This window comes from Ischnura elegans, chromosome 5, assembly GCF_921293095.1.
Source record: "Ischnura elegans chromosome 5, ioIscEleg1.1, whole genome shotgun sequence".
Lineage (NCBI taxonomy): Eukaryota > Metazoa > Arthropoda > Insecta > Odonata > Coenagrionidae > Ischnura > Ischnura elegans.
Genome location: NC_060250.1, coordinates 62,559,324 through 62,583,931, shown reverse-complemented (window position 1 = coordinate 62,583,931; position 24,608 = coordinate 62,559,324). Strand labels below are relative to the sequence as shown.

At 40.8% G+C, this 24,608-nt stretch overlaps 1 protein-coding gene across 1 annotated transcript in view; it reads left to right on the top strand.

The window, feature by feature from the left end:
* LOC124159707 overlaps positions 1-24,608 on the top strand; it is a 316,029-nt gene that overhangs the window by 287,779 nt on the left and 3,642 nt on the right. Inside the window, exons 4-5 of the mRNA XM_046535618.1 lie at positions 5,953-6,171; positions 8,415-8,561. Coding sequence (XP_046391574.1) covers positions 5,953-6,171; positions 8,415-8,561 — 366 coding nt within the window. The remainder of the gene's footprint in view (positions 1-5,952; positions 6,172-8,414; positions 8,562-24,608) is intronic.

Below are 24,608 nucleotides of genomic sequence, written 5' to 3'. Positions count from 1 at the left end.
CTTCTTAAACTCTTACTTAAGGATCTCTTCATGAGTTCTTTCCAATTCATAAACGCCTCCTTTGTTAACTCAGTTATCTTCCTGATAAACTGCCATCTCTACCCGTTTTCTTCTTATATGCTGCCAATATAGTTTAACAGTTCCACTTCCTCTAATTAGTTCCTATTTAATTTTGTTAAGTCTCATATTCCTTGCTCGCGATGCCTAATGAAACCGATTTACTTTTCCGCTTTTCTTTACCGCTTTTCAAAATGGACCTTTTTCCCGGTTAGGCTACTTATAAACCAACGAAAATGAATAATTCATATTTGGGTGTATTATTTACGCACGTTCGTTATTTTGGTGACAATCGACGTAAATGAATCAAAGCCTTCAATGCGAGGAAATTCAGCAATATTTATTTTAAAATTATATGTAGTATTTCATTCAATACATCTCATCCCAGTGAATGATGATATTCCATTCTCCTTTAATTATCAGTGAATTTTAGTAATAATACCGATTTACTTTTATGATTTCATTTTTACCTTTTAGCTTTATGCAGAATCAACGACAAATTTCTGTATTTGTTACCTTTTCTTTGGGCACCCAAGCGTTTATGGGATGTGAACAATCCTCGCCTTCAAAACCGAAGGTTGTGAGTTCTAGTCCCTATCTAGGTGCCTTAGGTCTCTTTTTAGGTATTTCACCCATATCCACAGCTTTATGGATGTTTTTGCTAGTCCATTGTTATTGGTAGTATGTAATGATCTAGTAGGGCCGTATTTGGGGTAATGAATTCAAATAAAAATATATAAATAATTCGTATCTTAGTGTACGCTTAATACAATAACTTCATGAAGAGTTCTTGGGATCGCCTTTGGGTCAGGAAGTGCAATACTGCCAATCCCTTCACCGTGGTACCCCTAGATATGTAAATAATTGCGATGGAATTATGATGATATTGATTGCGATGATCATGGCGCAGTGTTTATTTGTTAATCTTTTTAACCAATAGATCTTTAGAGTATTGATCCGGAAATATAAAACTTAAATTTTCGGGAGCGCATTTAAAATCCTCAAAATGTAGTTTCAGAAATGAATCAATCATGAAGATGCTGGCTAAAGGGTAGCATAAAACTTGGAAAATAACCACGCACACGTTATACAGGGTTCCCACTCAACCGTGAAAACCTTAATGCCGTGAATAAGCCGTGAATTTCTTCATTAAACTTTTAAAATAATCTCTCAAACATGATTTAAGAACTACGATTGACAGATCAAAAGAAAAATCGAAATGCCCATTATATTTCAACGTCAGTCACGCGCAGAGACTGTCCACGGAATTACCTGCACACGTATATTCGAAGTGCAATTATTTGTTCGTGTGCCATGATGACACATTGACCTTAAGCCTGTACCAAAGACTGGAAACCGAATTATTCATTAACCCTGGCGAAAATTCAGACACTTCTTAATTTTCGAGGCACCCGGGTACCTCCATTTTCCCGCTGACAACCTTTAGCGAGAGCTGAATTTTGCAAACGATATGTGACGTCAGGAGAGAGAGCACATTCATTGCTGCGTTTGCATTCGAGGCGTCTGTCGCGTTTGTTAAATTTTTAGTTAACGTGCGGACGACGATCGTTATGCGATCAATATTTCTGCCTAAAATGGTTTATCTAAAAACCGTGAATTTGACGACATCTAGACCGTGAAAACCTGGAAAAAACTGTGAATTTTATATTTTAGTTTGAGTGGGAACCATGTTATACTCATGTGTGTGGCATAAATCGCCGCAGATTGGTATGCTAAAGGAGATCATCCTATTTCGACCAATTGTGGGAAATGGGTATGTCCATTGTGATTATCTTTATACTGATGGCGATAATTATCTGATTTGAGGAATTAGACTCCCAAATGATGTAGCTGTCATAGTAGGCAATGAGGTAATGAGAAAATGTAAGTAGAAAAGTAGTACGATGACAAAATTAAAATAATTGTCTTTGATATTTTACCTTGTTTAGGAGGTTATTTACTAATACCGAATTTCAAAGTCACGTGCCTTCCCTCGATAAGGCGAATGTACCTCATAGTGAATTGTAATTCCCGCGTTACGTAACCAAGCATGAATTGGATTGTAATCAAATAGAATTAGACGGTTGAGTGGCAGTAAACTTTTTCCTCGTATCTGATTTCGGTTCTGAGAATTTATTTTCCCATATCATTCCACCCACCTAGATGGTTATGTAAAATAGAATCGAAAACCATTTATATAGAATACGTCCTCAATTTCTTGCTGTGAATTAGGTTTTGGCGATGCTGTTCGACGTCATGACTCCAATCAAGGAGGAAGCACGGTGTTTAATTATATTCAGCCCGCGTTTTACAACGACCAATGATTGCCTTCTGAGTGGGAGTGTGTCTGCATCCTGGGTGAAGCGTCTAATTTTCCGTAAAATGAAACTTATTTGAGTTTTTAGTGATTCGTAATACAGGATTGGAAGTGCTATGAATTTTCATAAAATCCACTACAGTTGCGAAATAAAACTCTCACTTTTTCTGTTAGCCGTTAACAGAAGACTTTTTTTCGAGGAAAAGTTATTTTCATGAATAAGTTTTAGATTATTTTTCTGGCTACATGTTTCTTTTGAACCTCAGCTAATGGTGATGAAATTGTTATTACATGGGGATGGCCGCGAGGTTACCTCTCGCAGGCTCTAATTTGAAAATGGAGATTTAGCATCAGAAAAATAATATTTTGGCGATTTAAAAGTTTCAGTTTCATTTTATTCGAGTGTAGTATAATACCTTTGAGCTTAAACTTGGTTTTCTATACTTTTCCATTTCTTTTACCCCTCACATCCCTACTTACCCTTAACTTGCCTCAAGTTACTAATAATCATTAATATTGTTGATACTAATGCCCCATTGTGTCCCTTGAAGTATATTGAAATCCATAAGTTCGCATTAGCTGGTGTTATGCTTCCAATGCAATTCTCAATTACGATTGGAATCAAATCAATGCCAAATTTTCATAACGTGTTAGGAGATATATTTTTTAGTGATTTTCATCTCATTGATTCGACGAGATTGAGGGATGTACTTGCAGAAGTGCTCAAGGAACACATGACGTCTAATGTTGTTTGAAATGTTGTGTATGGCACTATTTTCGAATTATTTTGCGTCACTAAGGGAAAATCTTAAAACACTTCATTCATATGTCATCGTCTAGTTAGCGAGAATTTATATTCATGCATCAAAGCCTTACCAGGAAATTCAGTGTTATTACGATAGTAGTTCATTCAAAATAACACATCCCAGTGAAAGATGATTTTCTATTCTCCTGCAGTTATTAGTAAATTTATATAACTTGCCAATCCACTATCATTATTTCCTGTTTACCTTATGGCTTTTCTAAAAATTGAAATAGATACTTCGAGATAAATATTCTTTGACTGTAACTATATCGAAAGGCTCGGCTGGTTAGATCTGCCCTTTGCTTGAGCTATATTCAGCTTTTATGCATAACAAAATGTATTCGAAACGTTTTCAAGTATGTTTTCTGAATTTTTTGTTTATTTAGTATCTTTTGAACAGAAATATATCACAAGGGAAATAAAAGAAGTTATTTTATTTTTCTTGGTACCCCGTGACTGCCACTTGACCTTTATGCAAATTATCCTACCCTGCCGTCGGAGGAAAGACCGTTGAGTGGTCGGTATTGAAAATTATTGAGAGGCACTCATTAAAACCGAGGGGTTTAACATCTCAATTGGTCATTCACGTAGAGAGAGGCAAGTCCTTGAAATTCCATGGCTTTGGGGGTTAGAATGGGAATAATTGTGTGGGATACGTAAAATTTTCGAGCGCTTGAGCTTAAATTTAATGGTCGTGCTTCCTTCTAAGAAGCTGTATTCATGGCACTTAATAACTTTGTCTCGTTCATATTTTTTTAAATTTACCCTTCACACTAGTGCATTTTTACCTTTTATTCTTTGGGTGCTCATGTTGGAAATTTTACCTTTCCATGTGTGTGTCTGCCTAAGTATTTTTAGAATGTGGAAATCCTTTCCGAGAAGCTGTATTCATGGCACTTAATAACTTTGTCTCGTTCATATTTTTTTAAATTTACCCTTCACACTAGTGCATTTTTACCTTTTATTCTTTGGGTGCTCATGTTGGAAATTTTACCTTTCCATGTGTGTGTCTGCCTAAGTATTTTTAGAATGTGGAAATCCTTTCCGAGAAGCTGTATTCATGGCACTTAATAACTTTGTCTCGTTCATATTTTTTTAAATTTACCCTTCACACTAGTGCATTTTTACCTTTTATTCTTTGGGTGCTCATGTTGGAAATTTTACCTTTCCATGTGTGTGTCTGCCTAAGTATTTTTAGAATGTGGAAATCCTTTCCGCGGACAATAGATTTAAATGGAAATGGTTGTGTAAATGGAAAGAGAAAAGTAAAATGTTAGCGTCGTGAATATTGAAGCTATTTTTCGTCATTATTTATATTTCTGATATTGTTCATCTCTCATTACCCAATTTTGGGATGCAAAGGCAACAGTGAATTTTGTAGAGCACATTACATGAAGTCGTTCAAGAAGTAATGAATATCGACATATTTCGATTCAGTGTAAACGATATTCGTCCTAGGTGATGCAACCATCGATGTATGTTTATAAATTGATGGAGATGGATCTTACTCTACTTAGGCTGAGAATCGTCACCTTTGACGGTGATTACCGGCAATATATATTTGTCATGCCAAATAACTTACACTGCTACTTTAATCTTACCGAAAAAACTTATTGTACTCAGTAAATTACAGCTTTAAATTTCACTACGATAAAAATGAATGTAATGTTACTTTTTTCCTTTATTTAATATGTGTTTAATTCGTGTTTCTTTCCTTGCATTGCTCTGTTTTTTGTTAAGCCCAGTTCCTTTTGTAATATTCCTGTTCCAGTGTAAGTTATTTGGCATGACAAATATATATTGCCGGTAATCACCGTCAAAGATGACAATTCTCAGCCTAAGTAGAGTAAGATCCATCTCCATCAATTTATAAACATACATCGATGGTTGCATCACCTAGGACGGATATCGTTTACACTGAATCGAAATATGCCGGTATTCATTACTTCTTGAACGACTTTATGTAATGAAGTATGCCGTAATGGTTATGAGCAGAGCAAGATATATATATCTTCTATTTCCCCCTCCCTTCTAGCCCCTCTTTGGATCCGCCTCTGACTGTACTCTAGGGTGTCATCTCCCAATTATATTGGCGTACTAACAATTACCCCCGAGCAAAAAAACTATATTTGGGAGTTACTTTTATTTGATTTATTTTTCGAATAGGCACGAAAAATTCCCCTATCGTGCAACATGCGTAACGTATTCCATCAATGGGGGCGGCCGTGCCAGTGCCACATGGATACCTTAACAAGATAGCCTTGTTACTTATGTCCAAAAGGCTAACTGGCAGGAGAATTGAGTAGTGAGCTTGTACCTCTGAGGCTGCCTAAAGCTCCGAATTTATTATTATTATTATTATTACAAATTGCTGCAAGTAGGTTATTGCCTGGTGGCAGCATTCTATTTACACACATGAATAACAAATCTACCTATCTAATAACAAAGTAATAAATAGAAAAGGCATCTAGAGTAAAAAATATATATAAATTCTAATATCATACAACTAACAGTTGAACATTGACCCAAATTACCCAATTGCAAAAACTCCATAAAATACATAAATTCTAATATCATACAACTAATAATTAAACATTGGCAAAAATAACCCAATTGCAAACACTCCATAAAATGCATTAATTCTAATGTTGGTTCTTTAATAGCATACACAGTTACGGAGTAAATTTACAAAAAGTTTATATGCTTTTCATACATTCTGTTTTTAATGTACAAAATTATGCGTTACATATATTCTATTTTATTCCACCCTCAGATACGGAGTCTTGGCACCTGGTGAGCGGGAACGCGGGGGGCGTGGCCGGGGGCGGGGGAGGCGGCGGTGGCGGCGGCGGGCAGCAGGGTGGCGGGGGCAGCGGCGATCGGCCCCCGGCCCGACACAAGCACTCAGCCATCCTGCACGAGGAGTGCATGTGGGTGTACGGCGGCATGACGGACCTGCAGGAGAGAGGAGACTTTTGGAGGTGGGACACGCGTAAGTATCCTATGGGAGCTATCTTATGGGGTACCCTGCCGCTTTGTACGACGTATTGAGGATTTCCCCACCTCGTTGAAATGCGTCGCTGCGGGCCAGGAATATTTGTCATGTCTTTACTCAATTTAGCATTTAACAACCGGCATAGTTATGGTGGAGATCAGGGGTGGATCTAGGATTTTGTCCGGCGGGACACAAGAGTTTGACAGGCAAACGATCCTCTCATGCTTGAGTTTAAAAAGAAAGATGAAACAATTACTGTACGAAATATTCTCTTATTTTTAATATGAAAGTTATTATTATGCAATCAAAGGATTGAGGCTGCGCAGTACACAAAACAAAACGAACGTGACCGTATAAAAAATTTTGTCGGTTATTTAAGCGTCTGAATAGACATTTTTAAGTGAGAGGTCTTGAAATCATTTCTCCTAGAAGCAGCTCTGGGTGAGTAAAGGTTAAAATCGTCCTCTGTACAGCAGTTTGTTAGTAAGGGTAGGAAAATCATTAAATGTTTCTTTTTATCAATCCTTAGACGCTTAAGATGCCGATATATCGGCCCCTCGTAATCAGCATTTTGGGAGTTAAAATGAAAACTGCCGTTATTGCGAAAGGGTTAATAAAAAGTTTTTTCTTCTCATAGGAAAACAATTTTCTACTCAATCATAGTTATTGTGGTAGCCACATATTTCCTCATTAAACTTTACAGTGCAAAAGAACACATAGTTTAAATCATTCCTGAATAGAGCTGAAAATGTATACATTTTTGATGTTACCTAGGGGCAATATTGGGTTAAGATCAATAGTAGAATTACGTAATGATAGCTACATGTAAGAAAAACTGATGATAACGCAAGGAACGGTTAAGTAGCGAAAATAGCCGTTATTTCTAAGTAATATAATAATTAATTTTTGGTTCAATAATATAATAATTCCCCGAGGGGCCAAAGAATAGCTCGTAATAGCAGGGATTTCGTGTCATCCAAACTCCTAACATGATTAGATACTCGTATTAACATTAACGATCAATGGAAAGTCTAAGGCACCCGAAGTCACCTCATTATGGGCGGGATTTCGTTACATGCATGATCGTAATGAGCGAGTTTTACGGTATTTCTTCATTAGAATTTTCAGCATTTTCGAAGGTTAGGGTGACATTTTGCAGTGAAGACCTTGTTGGCATAGAGCTTATTGTTGCGTTCCATAGAGGTTATTTTTGTTTCCAAGGAAGAATTCCTGCTGTTAAATTACGAACCCAACACTTCATGCCGCGGTAATGAGCCACCTGAAGAGGAGCTGTCACTCCAGTCTATTTTCGAGACGTATTTCTTGTTTAAAACAAGCTTTTTACAGTCAACTTAAGGGTGAATGACGATATTTGGTGGTACAATGTGGCTTGAAACACAATCATAAATAAACTAATATTATATATGCCACAGTTTTTATTATTCTGACCCAGGTTTTGACACTGTACGTTATGTCATTCTCAAAAGTCAATCTTTGAGAATGAAGGATATAATTAAAGGATATGCTTCATTAAAATGTATCAGTATTTTCTAAGGTATGGGTGAATTTGTGCAGTCAAGACAATGTTTGTTAATTTTAGCATCTACTTTGAGGTAAAGATCTTTAAAAATAGTTTTCTTCAGTTTTACGACACACATTTGTGCAATTTTTACCCTACCAATGAAGATTTCATTTAATAGTTACAGATATTGGTCCATTTACGACGAATAATGCTGATGCATGATGCTTTGATTCATTCATAAATTTAAAACTACATCATTGAAAATACTTGCGGGTATTTCGAGGTTTTTCTTTGATTTTTACAAGGCGTATTTGACATAACTTCTAGTGAATATTCGGATATTCTAAAATATTCAAGATAATTTTTTAATAAATGCAGCGTTGTATAGAGTTCGAAAATGAAAACAGAGGACCAATTTCTACTATCATTTTACGAACTCAACGCTTTCTGCCGCGGTAATAAGTTGCCTTAATTTGAGCGGTTACTTTCTTTCTGCCTGTTTATTTGTTCGAGACACATTAAATGTTGAAAACATAAGCTACTTAGAATATTATGACTTATCAGCCTTGTCAGCATTTGCCTATATTTAAAGTTGAAAAGTTTATCATGGTATTTCCTCACGCGTAAAATACTCGTATTTGCGATGTAGGCAACTGCTGACAAAGGTCTACTCTATGCATCTTCTTTATGACGTATCATCTGTTTTTTTTTTTCACAGATTCTAAGACGTGGACCAACATCCGGAGTCGCCCGAACCCTGGGCCCCTTCACGGTCACGCAGCCTGCAAGTTGCCCAGTTCGATGCTGATGTTCGGCGGGGAGAGGGATGGACAGCCCACCAATGAGCTCTGGAGATTCCACTTTGGTAATTGCCCTAAACAAGGCCTCATTTTAAACACTTCCACGTGTAGCTAACCTTTTACCGTGCTTCCCATTTATTGTTCCTTTCCCTTCTAAAAGAGGACTCCCAAGGCTTCTTACCCGAAGCACTGATATTTCCACCTGCACCCTTCATCTCGCACCGTTTTGCTGTGCTCCGCTCTTTTAATCTCTGCATCACTCCTAGTGACAACCTACACTATCACCTTGAAATTTTAAGAATATGTAGAGCAAGGGTATATAACCCGCGGCCCCCGGGCCGTATGACACCCCTAGAGGCTAAAGAAAATATTGCATCGCGCCACACAATGTAAAATATATATCGACCCACTCGTCAGAAATCAATAATACCAAAAATTGATTGATTGAAATTTTTAACCAATAAACATTATTGCACTTTGAAATTATGTTTCTTTAATTTTATTGGTGTGGTGGAAAAGTGACTAGGAGCATTGTGCCCCTCCAGAAGATGTGAAATCGATTTTTGGCCCTTGCATTAAAAAATATTGAAGACCTGTGATGTAGAGTATGCGTTGTCAACATTTGCCTCGAACATGGAAATGTAATATAATTTGTTAGAGCCTACATTTTGATTGGCAAAACTCTTGGTATACGGCTTTATATTTGTTGTATAGTAATTGTTCATGTAAAATTTTTAAATAAATGCAACGTCACTTAAATTTTGAAGACAAAATCAGAGGACCGGTTCCTGCTGTTACTTTACAAACTTTACGCTTTCTTCCGCGGCAATGAGGCGCCTTATGTGGCGTAAGTGAAGTCACCGAGCAGAATATCTTTTTCCGAAACGTGTTACGTATTTAAAACGTAATCTACTTACAGTCGTGAAAATAGTCAATACAAAGTCATACAAGAATGCCTTTGCTATGACGTAAAAATTGTAAATATCATTTTTTAATTTTCTTGAGCATAATAATCAGTAAAATCGCCTCATCAAACCATATAAACTGTTTCGAAGGTAAATTTTTTCTAATAGCACCATGCAGGTTGCGCATCGCGCCTATTTTCTTTCGTCTGTAGTGGAGATCCCATGGCAATGATTTTTTCGGAATAATTATCGTTTCAGGTTGATTTCATGGGAGATGATCGTTTTGAATCGAGTTCAAAATTGCTCTTTATGCCTGTTGGTGTGTGAGTAGGTATTCGAGCCAGGTGACAAGTACATTATTCGATTATATTTACGATTTTACTCCGCGATCTAAATCGAAGTAGTATTGCTTTGATTTAGTAAACCCAAAGTATAGGTACATCATTAATTTAATATATTCATTTTTAAGCACGCATTAAAAAACCACTTTTGACACGTATATATCCGATGATTCTATACCTTAAATCAAGGTTCTGGTCCCGACCCGAAAAAAAAATCATGCATGCGTCTGTGGCGCATCGTCCTCCACAATGTAGAGTTGGACCAGTGGATAAGTGTCCGCCTACTAATCGGACGGCGCGCGTTCGAGTCCTGGCGCCGGCCGGTATTTTTTCCTATATCTTTTCAGGAATTCTAGAAGGTTCGAGGAAGATCCGGCGCGGCGTTCCAGAATATTCGCCGCATGTATATAAGCTAGCCATCTGGGCTACCCAGTTCAGTTCTGTATTGTCAAGTCACAATAAACGCCTCTCCGCAGATAACCGAAGTGTGTTATTTAGCGTAGCCATCGCTACAGTGGTGACCCCGGCAACACGCGACCATGGCAGACGCAGATCAACTCGCCAAACTGCAGGCTCAAATCGCGGGACTCCAGCAGCAACTCGCCGAACACCAAAGGAACCACAGCTAACAGCTAGCGCTCCTTCAAGAACAGCACCAGCAGGCTCTGCAGCAACAACAGCAGCAAACAACGCTGTCATCGCAGCAAGCCTCACCGTCTCCATCATCCTACGGCGTCGACACTGCTGCCGTCTACCGCGTCACTCCGAAACTGCCTCCTTTCTGGCCAGCTCAGCCTGAAATATGGTTCGCCCAAGTCGAAGCACAATTTTCTTTGGCCAACATCACCTCGGACAAGACTAAATACGATTACGTCGTGGGAAACCTAGGCCATCGTTTTGCCAGTGAAATAAGCGATCTTATCGTGAATCCTCCGGCCGAGAATCGTTACCTAACGCTGAAAAACCTATTGATACAGCGCGTCTCTCCCTCCGAGGATCAACGGGTGCGGCAACTCCTCACAGCAGAAGAGCTCGGTGATACCAAGCCTTCGCAACTATTACGACGCATGCGGTCTCTCATCAGCACCACCCTTGTGGAGGATTCTTTCCTCCGCACATTATGGTTGCAACGTCTTCCGGCCAACGCTCAAGCCATCCTGCAAACGCAAGTTACTTCAATGCCTCTTGATGAACTTGCAAATATGGCCGACCGCATCGTCGCCGTGGCTCCGCCTCCAACTGCACCCGCCATCCATGCAGTACGCCATACCAACGATGTTTCGTCATTGGCCCAACGGGTTGAGAAACTCTCAAAGCAGCTCGAAGATATACAAGCTCATCTGAAAAAACCTCCGTACTCACGGACTTGGAGCAGATCTCTACCCGCGCCGCGCCCCGCTCAGCCTGAGATGTGTTACTACCATCGCAAATTTGGAGCCGAAGCCAGACGTTGCATCCAGCCATGCACCGCAAATGCAGTGAATCCGGTAAACTCCAACAGCGACTCGTAACGGCGGCTATGAGTCGTTATATCACAGGCTGCCGCCTCTTCGTCACCGACCGCCTCTCCCAGCGGCGTTTCCTCGTAGACACAGGATCGGATCTCTCAATCTACCCTGTAAAATTATGCACCGAACAACGAACCTGCACTGACTACGAGCTCTCCGCAGCCAATGACAGTAGGATCCGTACTTATGGTACTTTACTTCTACGCCTTCAGTTCGGCCTCCCGCGTGACTTCCTTTGGAGATTCATCGTTGCCGACGTTACCGAGCCAATCATCGGAGCAGATTTCTTAACCCACTTTCAACTCATTCCTAACATGGCCACTGCTCAGCTCATCGACGCAATCACTGGCCATTCTACATCGGGTCATCGAGGTCGAACTGACCAGGACAGCGTGCGCGCTCTGTCGGGCTCTTCATCCTACCACGACCTCCTGGCCGAATTTCCTGATATCACGCGGCCATCAGGGACTCCTCGGGAGATCCACCATCATACCAAGCACCACATACGCCTACAACCTGGACCGCCGATCTACCACCGTGCCCGCCGTCTAGCCCCGGATCGACTCCGAGATGCACAGGCAGAATTCGAGCTACTAGTACGCGAAGGCACTGCTCGTCGTTCACACAGCCCTTACGCCTCACCACTACACATGGTTCGCAAGAAGGATAGTAGCTGGCGACCTTGTGGTGACTACAGGGCTCTCAACGCACGTACGATACCGGACCGCTACCCCGTCCGCCATCTGAAGGATTTCTCCCACGCTCTTCAGGGGTGCAACATCTTCAGTGTTATCGACTGTGCCAAGGCCTTCACTCAAATTCCAATGGCTCCCGAAGACATAGAGAAGACAGCCATAATTACACCCTTCGGCCTTTTTGAATTCCTATTTATGCCATTTGGACTTCGAAATGCCGCCCAAACATGGCAGCGCTTCATCGACGAAGCTCTCGAAGGCCTAAATTTTTGCTTTCCTTACATAGATGACATCTTAGTATTTTCCCGTTCGCAGGAAGAGCATCATCAACACCTGCGGATATTATTTCAGCGCCTTTCTGACTACGGTGTCATCGTCAACTCAGCTAAGTGTGTCCTAGGATCTTCCAAGGTCACATTTCTGGGCTTTCACGTGAGCGCTGACGGATGCTCGCCGTTACCTGACAAGGTAGCTGCTATCAACAACTTCCCTCCACCGAAGACCATAAAGGACCTTCGGAGATTCCTCGGTATGCTGAATTTTTATCGACAGCACATACCACACGCCGCATCCACACAGGCCCCTCTCAATGCTCTACTTCAAGGTCCTGATATCAGGAGCTCCACTCCAATTTTCTGGACACCAGAACTTCAGCAGAGTTTCGATGCCTCTAAAGGCGGACTAGCCAAGGCGGCAACCCTGTCGCATCCAATCGACTCAGCACCTCTGGCTCTTGTCGTCGATGCTAGCCGAACCGCAATCGGCGCTGTCCTACAGCAAAATTTTGGGAACTCTTGGCAGCCACTCGGTTTCTTCTCTCGCAAGCTGACACCTTCCCAGCAGAAGTGGAGCACTTACGACCGCGAACTCTACGCCGCCTACCAAGCAGTGAGGCACTTTCGGCCGATGGTTGAAGCCCGCGATTTCGCCATCTTCACCGATCACAAACCACTCTCTTATGCCTTTGGCCCCAGCAAGAAGAGTAGCGACACCTGCTCACCACGACAATTTAATCACCTGGAATTCATCTCACAATTCACCACGGACGTGAGACACATCTCCGGACTTGACAACGTCGTCGCGGACTGTCTCTCCAGGGTAGAATCCATATCCACACCGTCTCCGATTGACTTCGCCGCTCTCTCTCGCTCCCAAGATGAAGACGAAGAGCTCCAAAGACTACGCCACAGCGGTACGGCTCTTCAACTTCACCGTAGGCCTGTACCCGGAACGAACATTTCACTATGGTGCGACACCTCCATGCCAACCCCACGCCCCTACGTCACTCCCTCATATCGCCGACAAATCTTTGACAACATCCACTCCCTTAGTCATCCTGGTGCAAACTCCACCATTAAACTCGTCTCCCGTCGATATGTTTGGCCATCCATGCGAAAGGACTGTCGCGCATGGGCTCGCAGCTGCCTCTCCTGCCAACGTTGCAAGGTGTCTCGTCACATCACAACGCCACTTGGAGACTTCGTTCCGCCAACCAGGCGTTTCGAACACATACATATGGACATCGTGGGTCCTCTCCCGTCTTGCTCCGGCTACCGGTACCTCCTCACAATTATCGACCGATTCTCCCGCTGGCCAGTCGCAGAACCCCTAGCAGACATCACCGCAGACAGCGTCTCCCGCGCCTTTCTCCTGGGATGGGTTGCTCACTACGGCTGTCCTCAACACATCACCTGCGACCGTGGACGACAGTTTGTGTCATCTCTTTTCCAGAGACTTTGCACCACTCTGGGAACAACGCTACATCACACCACGAGCTACCATCCCCAGGCAAACGGACTCGTCGAACGACTACATCGCGTTCTTAAGGCGGCCCTCATGTGCTCTTCTTCCAACTCATGGATGGACGCACTACCCACAGTTCTTCTCGGCCTCCGCACAACTTGGAGAGCCGACCTGCAGACAACACCTGCCGAACTCCTCTTCGGGGAGCAACTGCGTCTTCCCGGGGACTTCTTCGTCGACTCTACCCAGCATCTGGACTCCCAGGATCTTGTTTCTCAGCTGTGTAACCACATGAGCCAGCTGCGTCCGACCCCTGCGTCACGCCACATATCATCGCAGCGTGTCTTCATCCACAAGGACTTGGCCACATCCTCCCAGGTCTTTGTCCGCCAAGACGCTTTGCGGCCAGCCCTGCAACCACCTTACGCGGGACCATATCCTGTCCTCAGCCGCGGTGAGAAGACGTATACCCTGTACATCAATGGCAAACCAGCCACTATATCAATCGACCGTCTCAAGCCAGCCCATCTTCTTGAGGAGGACCCTCCGCCTACTCCGTCACCAGATACCACCACTCGCTCCGGCCGCGCCGTCCGTCCTCCAGAACGTTTTGTTGCCAACACTCTGTCTCTCCTCCAAGGGGGGGAGTAGTGTGGCGCATCGTCCGCCACAATGTAGAGTTGGACCAGTGGATAAGTGTCCGCCTACTAATCGGACGGCGCGCGTTCGAGTCCTGGCGCCGGCCGGTATTTTTTCCTATATCTTTTCAGGAATTCTAGAAGGTTCGAGGAAGATCCGGCGCGGCGTTCCAGAATATTCGCCGCATGTATATAAGCTAGCCATCTGGGCTACCCAGTTCAGTTCTGTATTGTCAAGTCACAATAAACGCCTCTCCGCAGATAACCGAAGTGTGTTATTTAGCGTAGCCATCGCTACACGTCCATCCGTTAATGTTAATATTTTCGCATGCGTATAACTTTAAAGTTGAAAACGAGCAATTATTGGAAAAGATGTTCTCGATATACCCCAAAAATTTCAAGATGATAAAGTAAGTTCTAAATGAATTGAAACGACGAAAAAAGACGAAATAACACCAGTCGAGAGTGAAATGTTCTCATAAAAGTATCTTCTGAGGTCAGAGTATGGCCCAATTCTACTCCGAATTAAGTTGCTCCTGCTGATTTGTGAAACAGCCCAATTATGGTCGGAGTTGAACTATTTTTCTCTTGTTGAAAAATGACGCCCCTCAAATTTTGAGAGATCATACGGAGGTTAAAATACTATCGATTAAATAAAGATGTTTTTGTATAAAAATATGCATGATTAGAACTTTTCAGCCACATAAATCAATAACGCTGCTAATTTTGGGGGTGTAATGCATTTTGAGCTCCAGATGTTACACTAAAATCTCAAAACTTCTGGTGAGAAGGAGACCAAATCTTACCATTCTCGTATTGTATTTCTTAGCAAGCTTTTTTTAAACATTTTTCCGTGGAGTTAGCGTTCTTAGCATGACCCTTTTTTTTGCAAAATTATTACCTTTATCCTCATTTTGCAGTGCATAAATCTATTCTATGTTGTGTGAAATTTAGGGGGAAAAATATAATTCCTTATATTTAGTATCCTGGAGATAACATAGCACTAATTTTAATTGCAAAATGCAGGCAATGCAATTCGCTAATTTTTGCGTTTCAGCCACCGAAGGAGGATAACGTAGCATCACTATATAATTAAGAAGAGGACTTTTTTTAGTTTGTGTTTCATTTGGTTTCCATGCTGAGAGTCTGATAATCTCAATAAAGTTGATGGTTATCAATGTTACGCATTTTCTAGAGCGCGAGGATATGGTGTGGCCTCAGAGTAAGGATGGGGGAGAGTGCGCTTTGGCTACTGCGCATGTAGTCAAGATCCCGCATATACATCCCACACTTCCCGCACATCTTCCCACAAGAATAGTAAGGATTCCCGCACTTCTTCCCACGATCACATGGTAACCATGTTGACCACAGAATGTGCTACTGCGCAGCCTGAAAGCGCCCTCTACCCCAATCCTTACTCTGAGGGTGTGGCGAATAAGGTGTCAATAGACTACGGGATTTACCTATTTACTGTACTTCAAGTTTTCCCAAGAAAAATAATATACGGCAACGTTTGTTCAGGGGCTCTCCAGAAAAGCTATCGGCATTTGTTTCCTAACTCACCGTCGCGGTATGCGAGCGGCAGTGCACATAATAACATACAAAATAGGTGGCTCAAATTTCGCCTCGTGTCAAGATTTTGTCGCCCTGTGAAAACCTTATGTCATGTGAATCATGACCACAGGGTTCCTTGGTGACAGCAGAAAAAAGAAAAAAAATTCTATACGTGCTAAACAGGATATTTAAACTTTTCTCGGGATTCCGCTCGGTTAAGATTTTCTAAGAGCGCCGACGTTTCGGATTCCGACTCGTTACCCATTCTCGCGGCTACTGAATGAATATTTGAAGTGACCGTTGAAGCTCAGCATCAGAAGGGGCTCCGACTCCCGAATGTTGTCGCGGAGGGCCGTGGACCAGCTCTTAGCTCTGGCAATCATAATTCTTTTTTGAAGTTCTATTCCAAGAGCTGCTGATCGAATATCCAGTGTCTATGTTGACATTTGTATTTTCCAGTCTTATCTCTATAGCTTCTTTAGTTAAACGATCCCAAAATTGGTATGGTCGCCATAAAACTCTGAGTCTTTGGTGTTCTTTGAGTCGAGTAGATATTGTTCGCCCAGTCTAAACAGGAGTGTTAAACAGGATTCGGGAAGCGTCTAACCCCGAGCCAACTTTTTTTCGCGCCGCAGCAGGGAAGTTAATACTTAAAACCCAGAAAGCAAAAACAATTTATTGGTATTTATGGAGCTTACTTTAATTAAGGGTGTTCAAGAAGTTTCATTGTCGCCCCCTGAAAATTTCTTACAATATGCTGTGGTCTGCGTTGGTGTTCATACGTTTCCATTGGGGTTCGAATGAGATGGAGGTGGTATTAATGAAGACAGCACCAGCTTCCCCTTTCCTAATTTACCATTTGACGAATGTTTTGTCCGCAACGTCCTCTTGCGACATCAACAGGCTGAAAAAAAATTGATGAATAGCGTCTGAGCCACAGTTTCCAGCCCCCCTATTTGCTCTTGCCCTGTTGATTTAACCGCACTCAGGGTTTGCTCCCTGGCCTGTACGTCGCATTAGCTGATTGGATGTAGGTAGGAAGGGATTGGTACAAGTCCGTCATGTGCTCTGGTATTGCGGTTCGTATTTCATTCTCAAAGTGATGCTCGGGGGCTGAGAACCGCTCCCTATCCATCTCGCTATTTGCTTCTTCTGGAGAGTATATTTGTAGCGTTAGCATAGGTCTTTGGTAGCCTCCATTATCACCCACCTTTTACCCCACTCCGCATTTAAAAGGCAACAGTTACGACTGCACACCAGTTCTTATAATTATTCTGCTGGTTCAGGGGGACATTTAGGAGATTACCTGCCTATCTTCCCTCCCAACTTGGGCTTCCATTTTCATTTCACAATAGGGCCTCTTGCATTTTTTCCATGAATCCTGTTCACTTCCTTCCTCTCCCTCGCATACCTAATATTCTTCGTGCTAATACGTTTTTTAAACATCCCACGCCGATGAAGCCGCTCCATCCATACCTTCTGTCTCATTTTTTGTCTGTGTCTCCGCTAACTTCATCTTTCTTCTCCATACCCACATCTCGAACTTCAGTAGTTTCTCGTCCTCCTGCATAGCTTCCATGTTTCCGCGCCGTAAAGCGCTACACTCAAGCTAAGGCTCTCCACTAGCCTTTTATTTAAACTATTACGTATCAATCATATCATCAGCTCTTTCCTGTTCATGAACACTTCCTTTACCAACGCAATTCTCACCCTGTTACTGTTGTATCAATTTCCTCTAATCAGCAAGGAGAACATATCGAGAAAATTCTCATATTCGTGATGCACATAAGTGTTGATAGGGATCTATTCTATGTAACAAAAATATTGCAAGATGACGGGAAAGATTTTGAACAAGTTATGCCTTAGGAAAAAAAGCAAAATGCGACCAGTTGAGGAGAGGTATGCTCGCGACTGTGCGATACAAAAGTACTTTTCAGGCAATTTACATTTTTTAGTGTTGATATCATAGACTATATCCATGTAAGTTCAAATGTAAAATTAGGGTTTTAAGAATTCGGGTTGTTCAATCCTTTTATTTTCATTACTTTTTCGAGCTGTTTCAGCCCACCGTGCCGCCATTTTCATGCAATCACTGCGATTTGACTTCAATTGGAGCATTTATTTGGCTGTGTTAGAGTGGCGTTCTCACTTTTAATCTTTATTATATCTGTATTATGCACTTAATAATAGATTTTCAGTCAAAATTATCCGTAATCATATCCTGGCGGTAACCAAACGTTTTCCTGAGCATAGACAAGGACTTCCGTGAGAGCATGTTTGTAAATGGTTTTATTAAATTAAATTTCGTAGAATTGAACCACGGAAAAACTAGACTTTGTGCTAGTTAGTCGTCAAAATACAGACAAAAGATTATATTGTGAAATTTTCCCGAAAATGGCATTTACTTCGTGTTTGGTTGAATATTTTTATCGAAAATTGATCTAAGTTACTGGAATAACTTTTTTGACTTCCGTGGACAAATTAAGCTACAGACTTGTATAATTTGCCCACCTGTGGCTTAATCCGGTGCGGAGTTAATAAAACTCGACCTTTTAAACTAACCTATGGTATTATAACTGAGTAAAGTATAAAAAATTAACAATAAATACAAATTGGAATTAAATGTAATGCATTTGTAATAATTTGGCTAGAAGTATTTCAGGGTACTAAATGTGGGTTTTTGTATGTGTTTTTGGATAACTGAGTAAAGTATAAAAAATGAAAAATTAATAGAAATTGAAGTTTAATTAAATGTTTTTGTAATAATTTGGCTAGAAGTATTTCAGGGGAATTAAATTTGGGTTTTTTGATGCGTCACCGACACTAATGATATTCTAATTGTCAAATTTTTGGTGTTGGTGTTGGAAAAATGATGTTGATTTATAAAATTTATGTTATGCGGAAAAATTGCGTAAGAATTTTTAATTTGTGTTCACTTATTTATTTTACCAGGCCAGTGAGATTAAGCACGGTGTGATACGACTAAGTTCGTCGTCCAAAATATATTCTACTCCTCGGCTGATACCCAGCCCGATGCGTGCTGGACGATATACGACACCCTCCGTTAGCTGAGGCGTATCACGTATTCTAAGGGCAAACAGAGGTATCCCAAAATTCGAAATAGACGATAAGGATTTTATCGCCAGTTAAACAATGTCAAATTAAATGAAAAAGCAAGAAATATTTTCTTCCCCTAATTGCTCGAGGGTGAAATAATCTCTGCAACGTGCTCGGAATGAAATGTTACTCATTTCCCGCCTTTCTTGCGAACCCCAACTCGTAAATATTCCCTCTTCCAAATATCCACTCTTTCGCAGACTCGGAAATCTTAAGACCCCGGAAATATGCCTCTCTGCTAAATGAACCGGGAGCGAATTACAAGAGCTTGCTTAAAATACTCCTTCGTTTAAAAGGCTTAAGGTCCTTAATTGCGGAGAGTCTGCATCTCCATATAATATCCATTCAATTAAGAATATCATTTTTTTGGAACGCATTCTGTTTAGTAACCATGAAATTCATTATTTTTCATTTCGCCAATTGAGAATCGCTACCGTATTTTCCTTTTCGGGAAAACACTATTCCCGTTAGTATCTTTTAGAATAAGTTAACAAAAATATATTTGAATCGACTGATTTCTTATATTGATAAATGCCTAATATTTTAGAAAAAATAAAATTTCAAACTCTCATATCAGTACTTTGTAGTATAGGTATTATTTTAGTCACATGACCGATGACGAGAGCAAAATAGCATTGAGCCAGTTTTATGACGTCCGGTTTGCGTTAATCGTAAGATGGTGCAACCGTAACCTTAACTACAGGTTTTTGTTAGCAATTTTCAAGCAATCGAGTTCGAAGTAACGGACAGTTGAACTATGGCCAAAATATTTGTGTCCAACGTCGGGGCTGCCTCGACAAGCCTAGCTGAGCTCGACATCACAAGGCGCTTCGATTATGCTAGGGAAATGCTTTTAGGAGTAAAACATCTTAAAAATGTCCCCCAAAATTAAATTAATGTATTTTGTAAAAATATATTGTAAAATAAAAAAATCTCATAAATTATTGACAACCAATAAATTATATGTCAACTACCATGTTCATTCGCAATTTTCAAGGTACAGGCATGCAAATATAAAAAAACCACGCTATAAACTATTTCTTTGAACATTCGCAATATTACCACCAGTGGATTTTTCCTATAAGCAATAAAATAAGAACATTAAATAGGTCAATAATCGATCATGTCAATTAACCTTTTTTCCCAAAAATTAATTTGGATCAGGCTACTTGAATTTAAAAAAAGGACTAAAGCTACACCTAAAATGACAGCTCTAAAACAACACCCGGTCTAATTTACGCATTTTTGCATCTGAAGCACTCTGATGTAGTCCAGGTCCGATAGAAGCGATAAATTAAGAGAGATATTTTGCCGAACGGATAGATATGGGAATTCGATTTTACCCCGGAACCATAATGGACTTAAATAAATGCTAGTCGTAATCTTTTCTGAGCATTTGCTTTTTATATTTAAACGGCTGGTATCCTAACATCCCCTGTGACACCCCTTTTTTGGCGGCTTGCGGGGTAGTATGTAGATTTTCAGGCAATGTACCCACCATGTATTCATGCTGCGTCAATCCGAGAGATTGACGAAGCGGTTATCCGAACCCCACCGGCATCGCATATTGCCCTAGTCATCAGCTTATGGGCGGCATTATTAGTTCCCCATTTTTTTCTCAGTCACCCCTGCTTCTACAACCATCCCTTTTTCTAATGAAGATGGAGTGTTCTATCTTCGAACCCTTTACTACGTCTCTCCCCGACAGCTAGGAGCACCAACCCTTGCCCTCAACGCTTTCCTCTCCCTGCCATCTCGGCTACGGTTGCAAATAAGGTTTGCTCCCCTGTCGACACCTCCCTCCTCTGCTCCCTCGCTTTCCCCATGACCCGAAGGGGTGGTCACGTGAAAGCGGGAGGGCTCATAATGGTGACAGGGTTGCCAAAATGGGCGGTGAAATATCTTGTCTTTTCTGTATGAGCCATGCTTTTGAAGTCTCCTCAAGCTTTCAACCAGGTCAAGTTTATATAATCGTTTCAGGCTTGATTTTGTGGAAGTTTGCTATGTCTATGATAAAAAAAACAAATGGTAATTTCCACACTATTTAATTCACCACTAAACGACGACCATGGTTTCAACACTTTGTGTCATTGTCATGGTTCAATCTTAACAGTGACACAACGTGTTGAAACCATGGTCGGTCGTTGAGTGGTGAATTAAACAGTGTGGAAATTACCATTTGTGTTTTTATCATGGATACAGGTCAAGTTAAGTGGAGGAAACTTGGATTTCGATAAAAATAGATTTTAAATATTCAAAGATAAAGGAAATCGAGCCATGATCTTCGAGTACCGAAACTCGATTTTTCAACTTCGATCTTGATCATTTCGTTTGATCTCAGCAGCGCCAGTGTCACTACCGGCCTGTCATCATCTGTTCAATGTGAAATACTCTTCTCAAAAACCGGTAAAATTGGCGGGGCACGCCCTCGATCATCCAGAAAGCATTTAAATCAGTTCAACTTTCTAAAAATTTTTAGTGAAGCCGGATGGTACCAAAATTTAATGTGCGTGCATTAGGGAATTTTACCACTAATAATTCAGGCTTTTTCATTTTTCAATAATTCAGTACTCTTTTTAGATTTTTTTCTTCTACTAAAATGCGTATTTTGAGTTTTTTTCATGAATATTATTTGTTACTGAATGTTACTTATTTTAAAAGAACCGTCGATTTTTTTGATTAATCACTGTTTTGGTTCAAATTTCGATTTTTGTTAGAAAGACGTACTATCGATTCAAAATTGATTTTGACTGGCATTTTTCCATCATTAGTCGGGTTAATCTGACGTTTCCACAAAATCATTTAAATTTTTCATTGAAATGTACACTCCTTTGTAACGTACCATTTCCATTGACACGTCCATATTTATTTTAAAATAAGTTTTGAAAGGCTCATTAAGTACGTCCTGCGTAATTTAATTACGTACAACGTAGTTTAAATCTTCAGGCTAATTTTCTAGGCGGATTAATTTATTTGTGCAGGTTTATATACATATCTGGTTTTCTTTTGAACGATAGTTAAAGTTATACGTGAAGCGATTGATGGAAGTCGCTGTAACAGACAGCTCGTGAAAACATTGAAACCGGTTGAGCAAATTAAAAAGTATGGAAAATTAGTACAGCTGTTTACATAGTTATTACTGAGTTTGTGTGCCATTGCGTTAAAAAGTCGCGGGCATTAATTTCACGCGATTTTACTAGTGGCGGAGTTAGTCTAGTTTTCCACTCCGCGGGAAATATATTGCCTTCCCAGCCACTAGCAGCGCCAATAGATCATGAGTCAGCCGAGATTCCCGTCAGCGATTATATATGCTTCTTGTTCCCGTTCTGCGTGGTCCCCGCCTTTCGCCACCTGCTTCTGCTATCTCTCTCTTCCCGCTACGGTCGGGCGGAAAAGTTTGAAACCGCCGGAATTCGTTCGAAACAAACTTTCGATGATAAACCTCTCCGCGCTGCTCCAACCGCTCCACTACTCTTTCCCGTATTTGCAGTTTTTGAAACGAGGCAAATTTTTAATTGCGGTGTGAGCCATGGGGTCTCCCTTCCCGTCATATTAACATATAAATTTTCGGTTTTAAATCTCAGCTTTCGGGGGTTATAAGTCCATGTACTCCGTTTGTCCGCCTTTTATCACTTTCGTAGAGCACACTTCTCCATGCTATGACTTCAACTATATTCGCTTTCGCCAGTTTGGACCGGGAACTGGATTAAATTGTTCACAATGACTTAAGTTGACGTAACTAGTAAAACTAAAAAAGAGCGTCTCTTGGTTCACAGCAACTAAAAATAGCGGACCTCTACTTAGGGTTATCAAAAGTTAAGATGAGCTGAAATTTATCACGAAAAAAATCAGCAGCAAGGAAGATAGTAATGTCTATCGAGAGGCGTAAAATCCGTCGCAAGTCCTCTAAAATCGATTTCAGTATTAACAGGTGGTCTGTGCTGCGATAGAAAGAGTGACCTTAATTGGTCTGGATGATAATTATTTACTTTACCTACGCCAAGTTAAGCTGTTAGAACGGAGTTTGTTATTACGCATAATTGGATGCATTAAATATTTCATCCTCATTCCTGCCTTCACGTTGACTTAATTTCCTTTGAATCCGTTTTTTCCCGATTAATTGAGGACTTTCGAAATTTTAGGTCGATTTCTGGCAGTCTACTCTCTCGCAGCGAGCACCTAATATTTTTTTTGCTTTTGCGTGCAGGTTGGAAGCGTGTATGTAATTATCCCCCTCCATACAGATATTTAGGCGGCTTGCTGGGTAGTTGTTAGATATAAACTGCGTAAAGATCATTTTTTTGAGTGCCAGCTAATGCGGTTATGCAAATAAAGTCTACATCGAACTTAAAAACTCGAAAAAATTCGCAATTTTGTTCGGCGGTATTATAATCACACACTTCTGTTATGTTTTAACTCTATCCCTTCCTAGTAATATCTTAAAGAAATAATCAAGTGCCTCGAGATTCGTTAGCCTTCGAAAGTACTAATTAACTAACTAACTAACTAACTAACTAAGTACTAAGTAAAGTACTAAGAAAACCGACTAATACATGTATCCTCCTGCCCTATTTACACGTTGCGTACAAAGGCATTTAAATGTAGAGGAACGACGCACCGTAATCAGATTGAAACTTTGTGCCAATTTGGGCTAACTCTCTTTGGTTTAAACATGTATACGCAGCTGATGTTTAAATTATAACTTTAAGTAATAAAATATTACGATACATCCATTCATAGTGAGTAACGAACGACAACTGAAAACGTGCTACCAATTATCTATTCTACGATTTAAAATTGTTCATGTTGACGCGCCTAAATGACGAATATCTTCGTCATCCGTAAGGCATGCTCGGGAAAAAATACGAGAATTCTCTCCATCCTTACGCAATGTGTTAAGAATGGGTTTTCATCGTGAAATTCTATGGATTTTTCATGTGCAGATACGGTAGGTATGAATGAATTTTCTGCATCCACTGGTGGTTTTGTTGTTAATTTTAAGTTAAACTCTAAACGATCTCGGGCATCAATAAAGAAAAAGGGACTCGTAAGAAGAAAGAGAATCGTAAAGAAACTCTCAGTCAGCGAGAAAGTGTCTTTCCCCCGCATGGGCGACTTCTTTGCATAGAGATAATGTCGGTAATTTGATGATGCGTCCGTTCTTATTCCCATTTATCCAACACGCTGCGTCCTTACATGAACATCTTGATCCTCAAAAAGTCATTTTCTCGTCTTATATGTGTATTTTATTTCAACCTACTATCCTCACGTTTTATACTATACTACTCCTTCTACCGTCTGCCTTATCTTGCCGCTAGTTCATTTTTCCTCCTCTCCATCTTGCTGTCATTCTTCCTCTTTTCTCTTCCTCAGTCTCCCATTTACGTTCATCTTTCTTCTTCACAGTTCACACTCAGGTGTCGTACTGCGCTCTTTTCGTCTTAACACTCCATTAATCTTCTTCTTAGCTTTCTTGGGAAATTCTCGAGAATCAGCTCTAGCCTTCCATCGCCTTTTCTTCTCCTGAGGCATTGTTGCCTGTGACGGTGCGTCGAAGGATTTTTTTTCGATCAAATACATATGTTGCTAATGCTTAAAACTCCGTTCTACT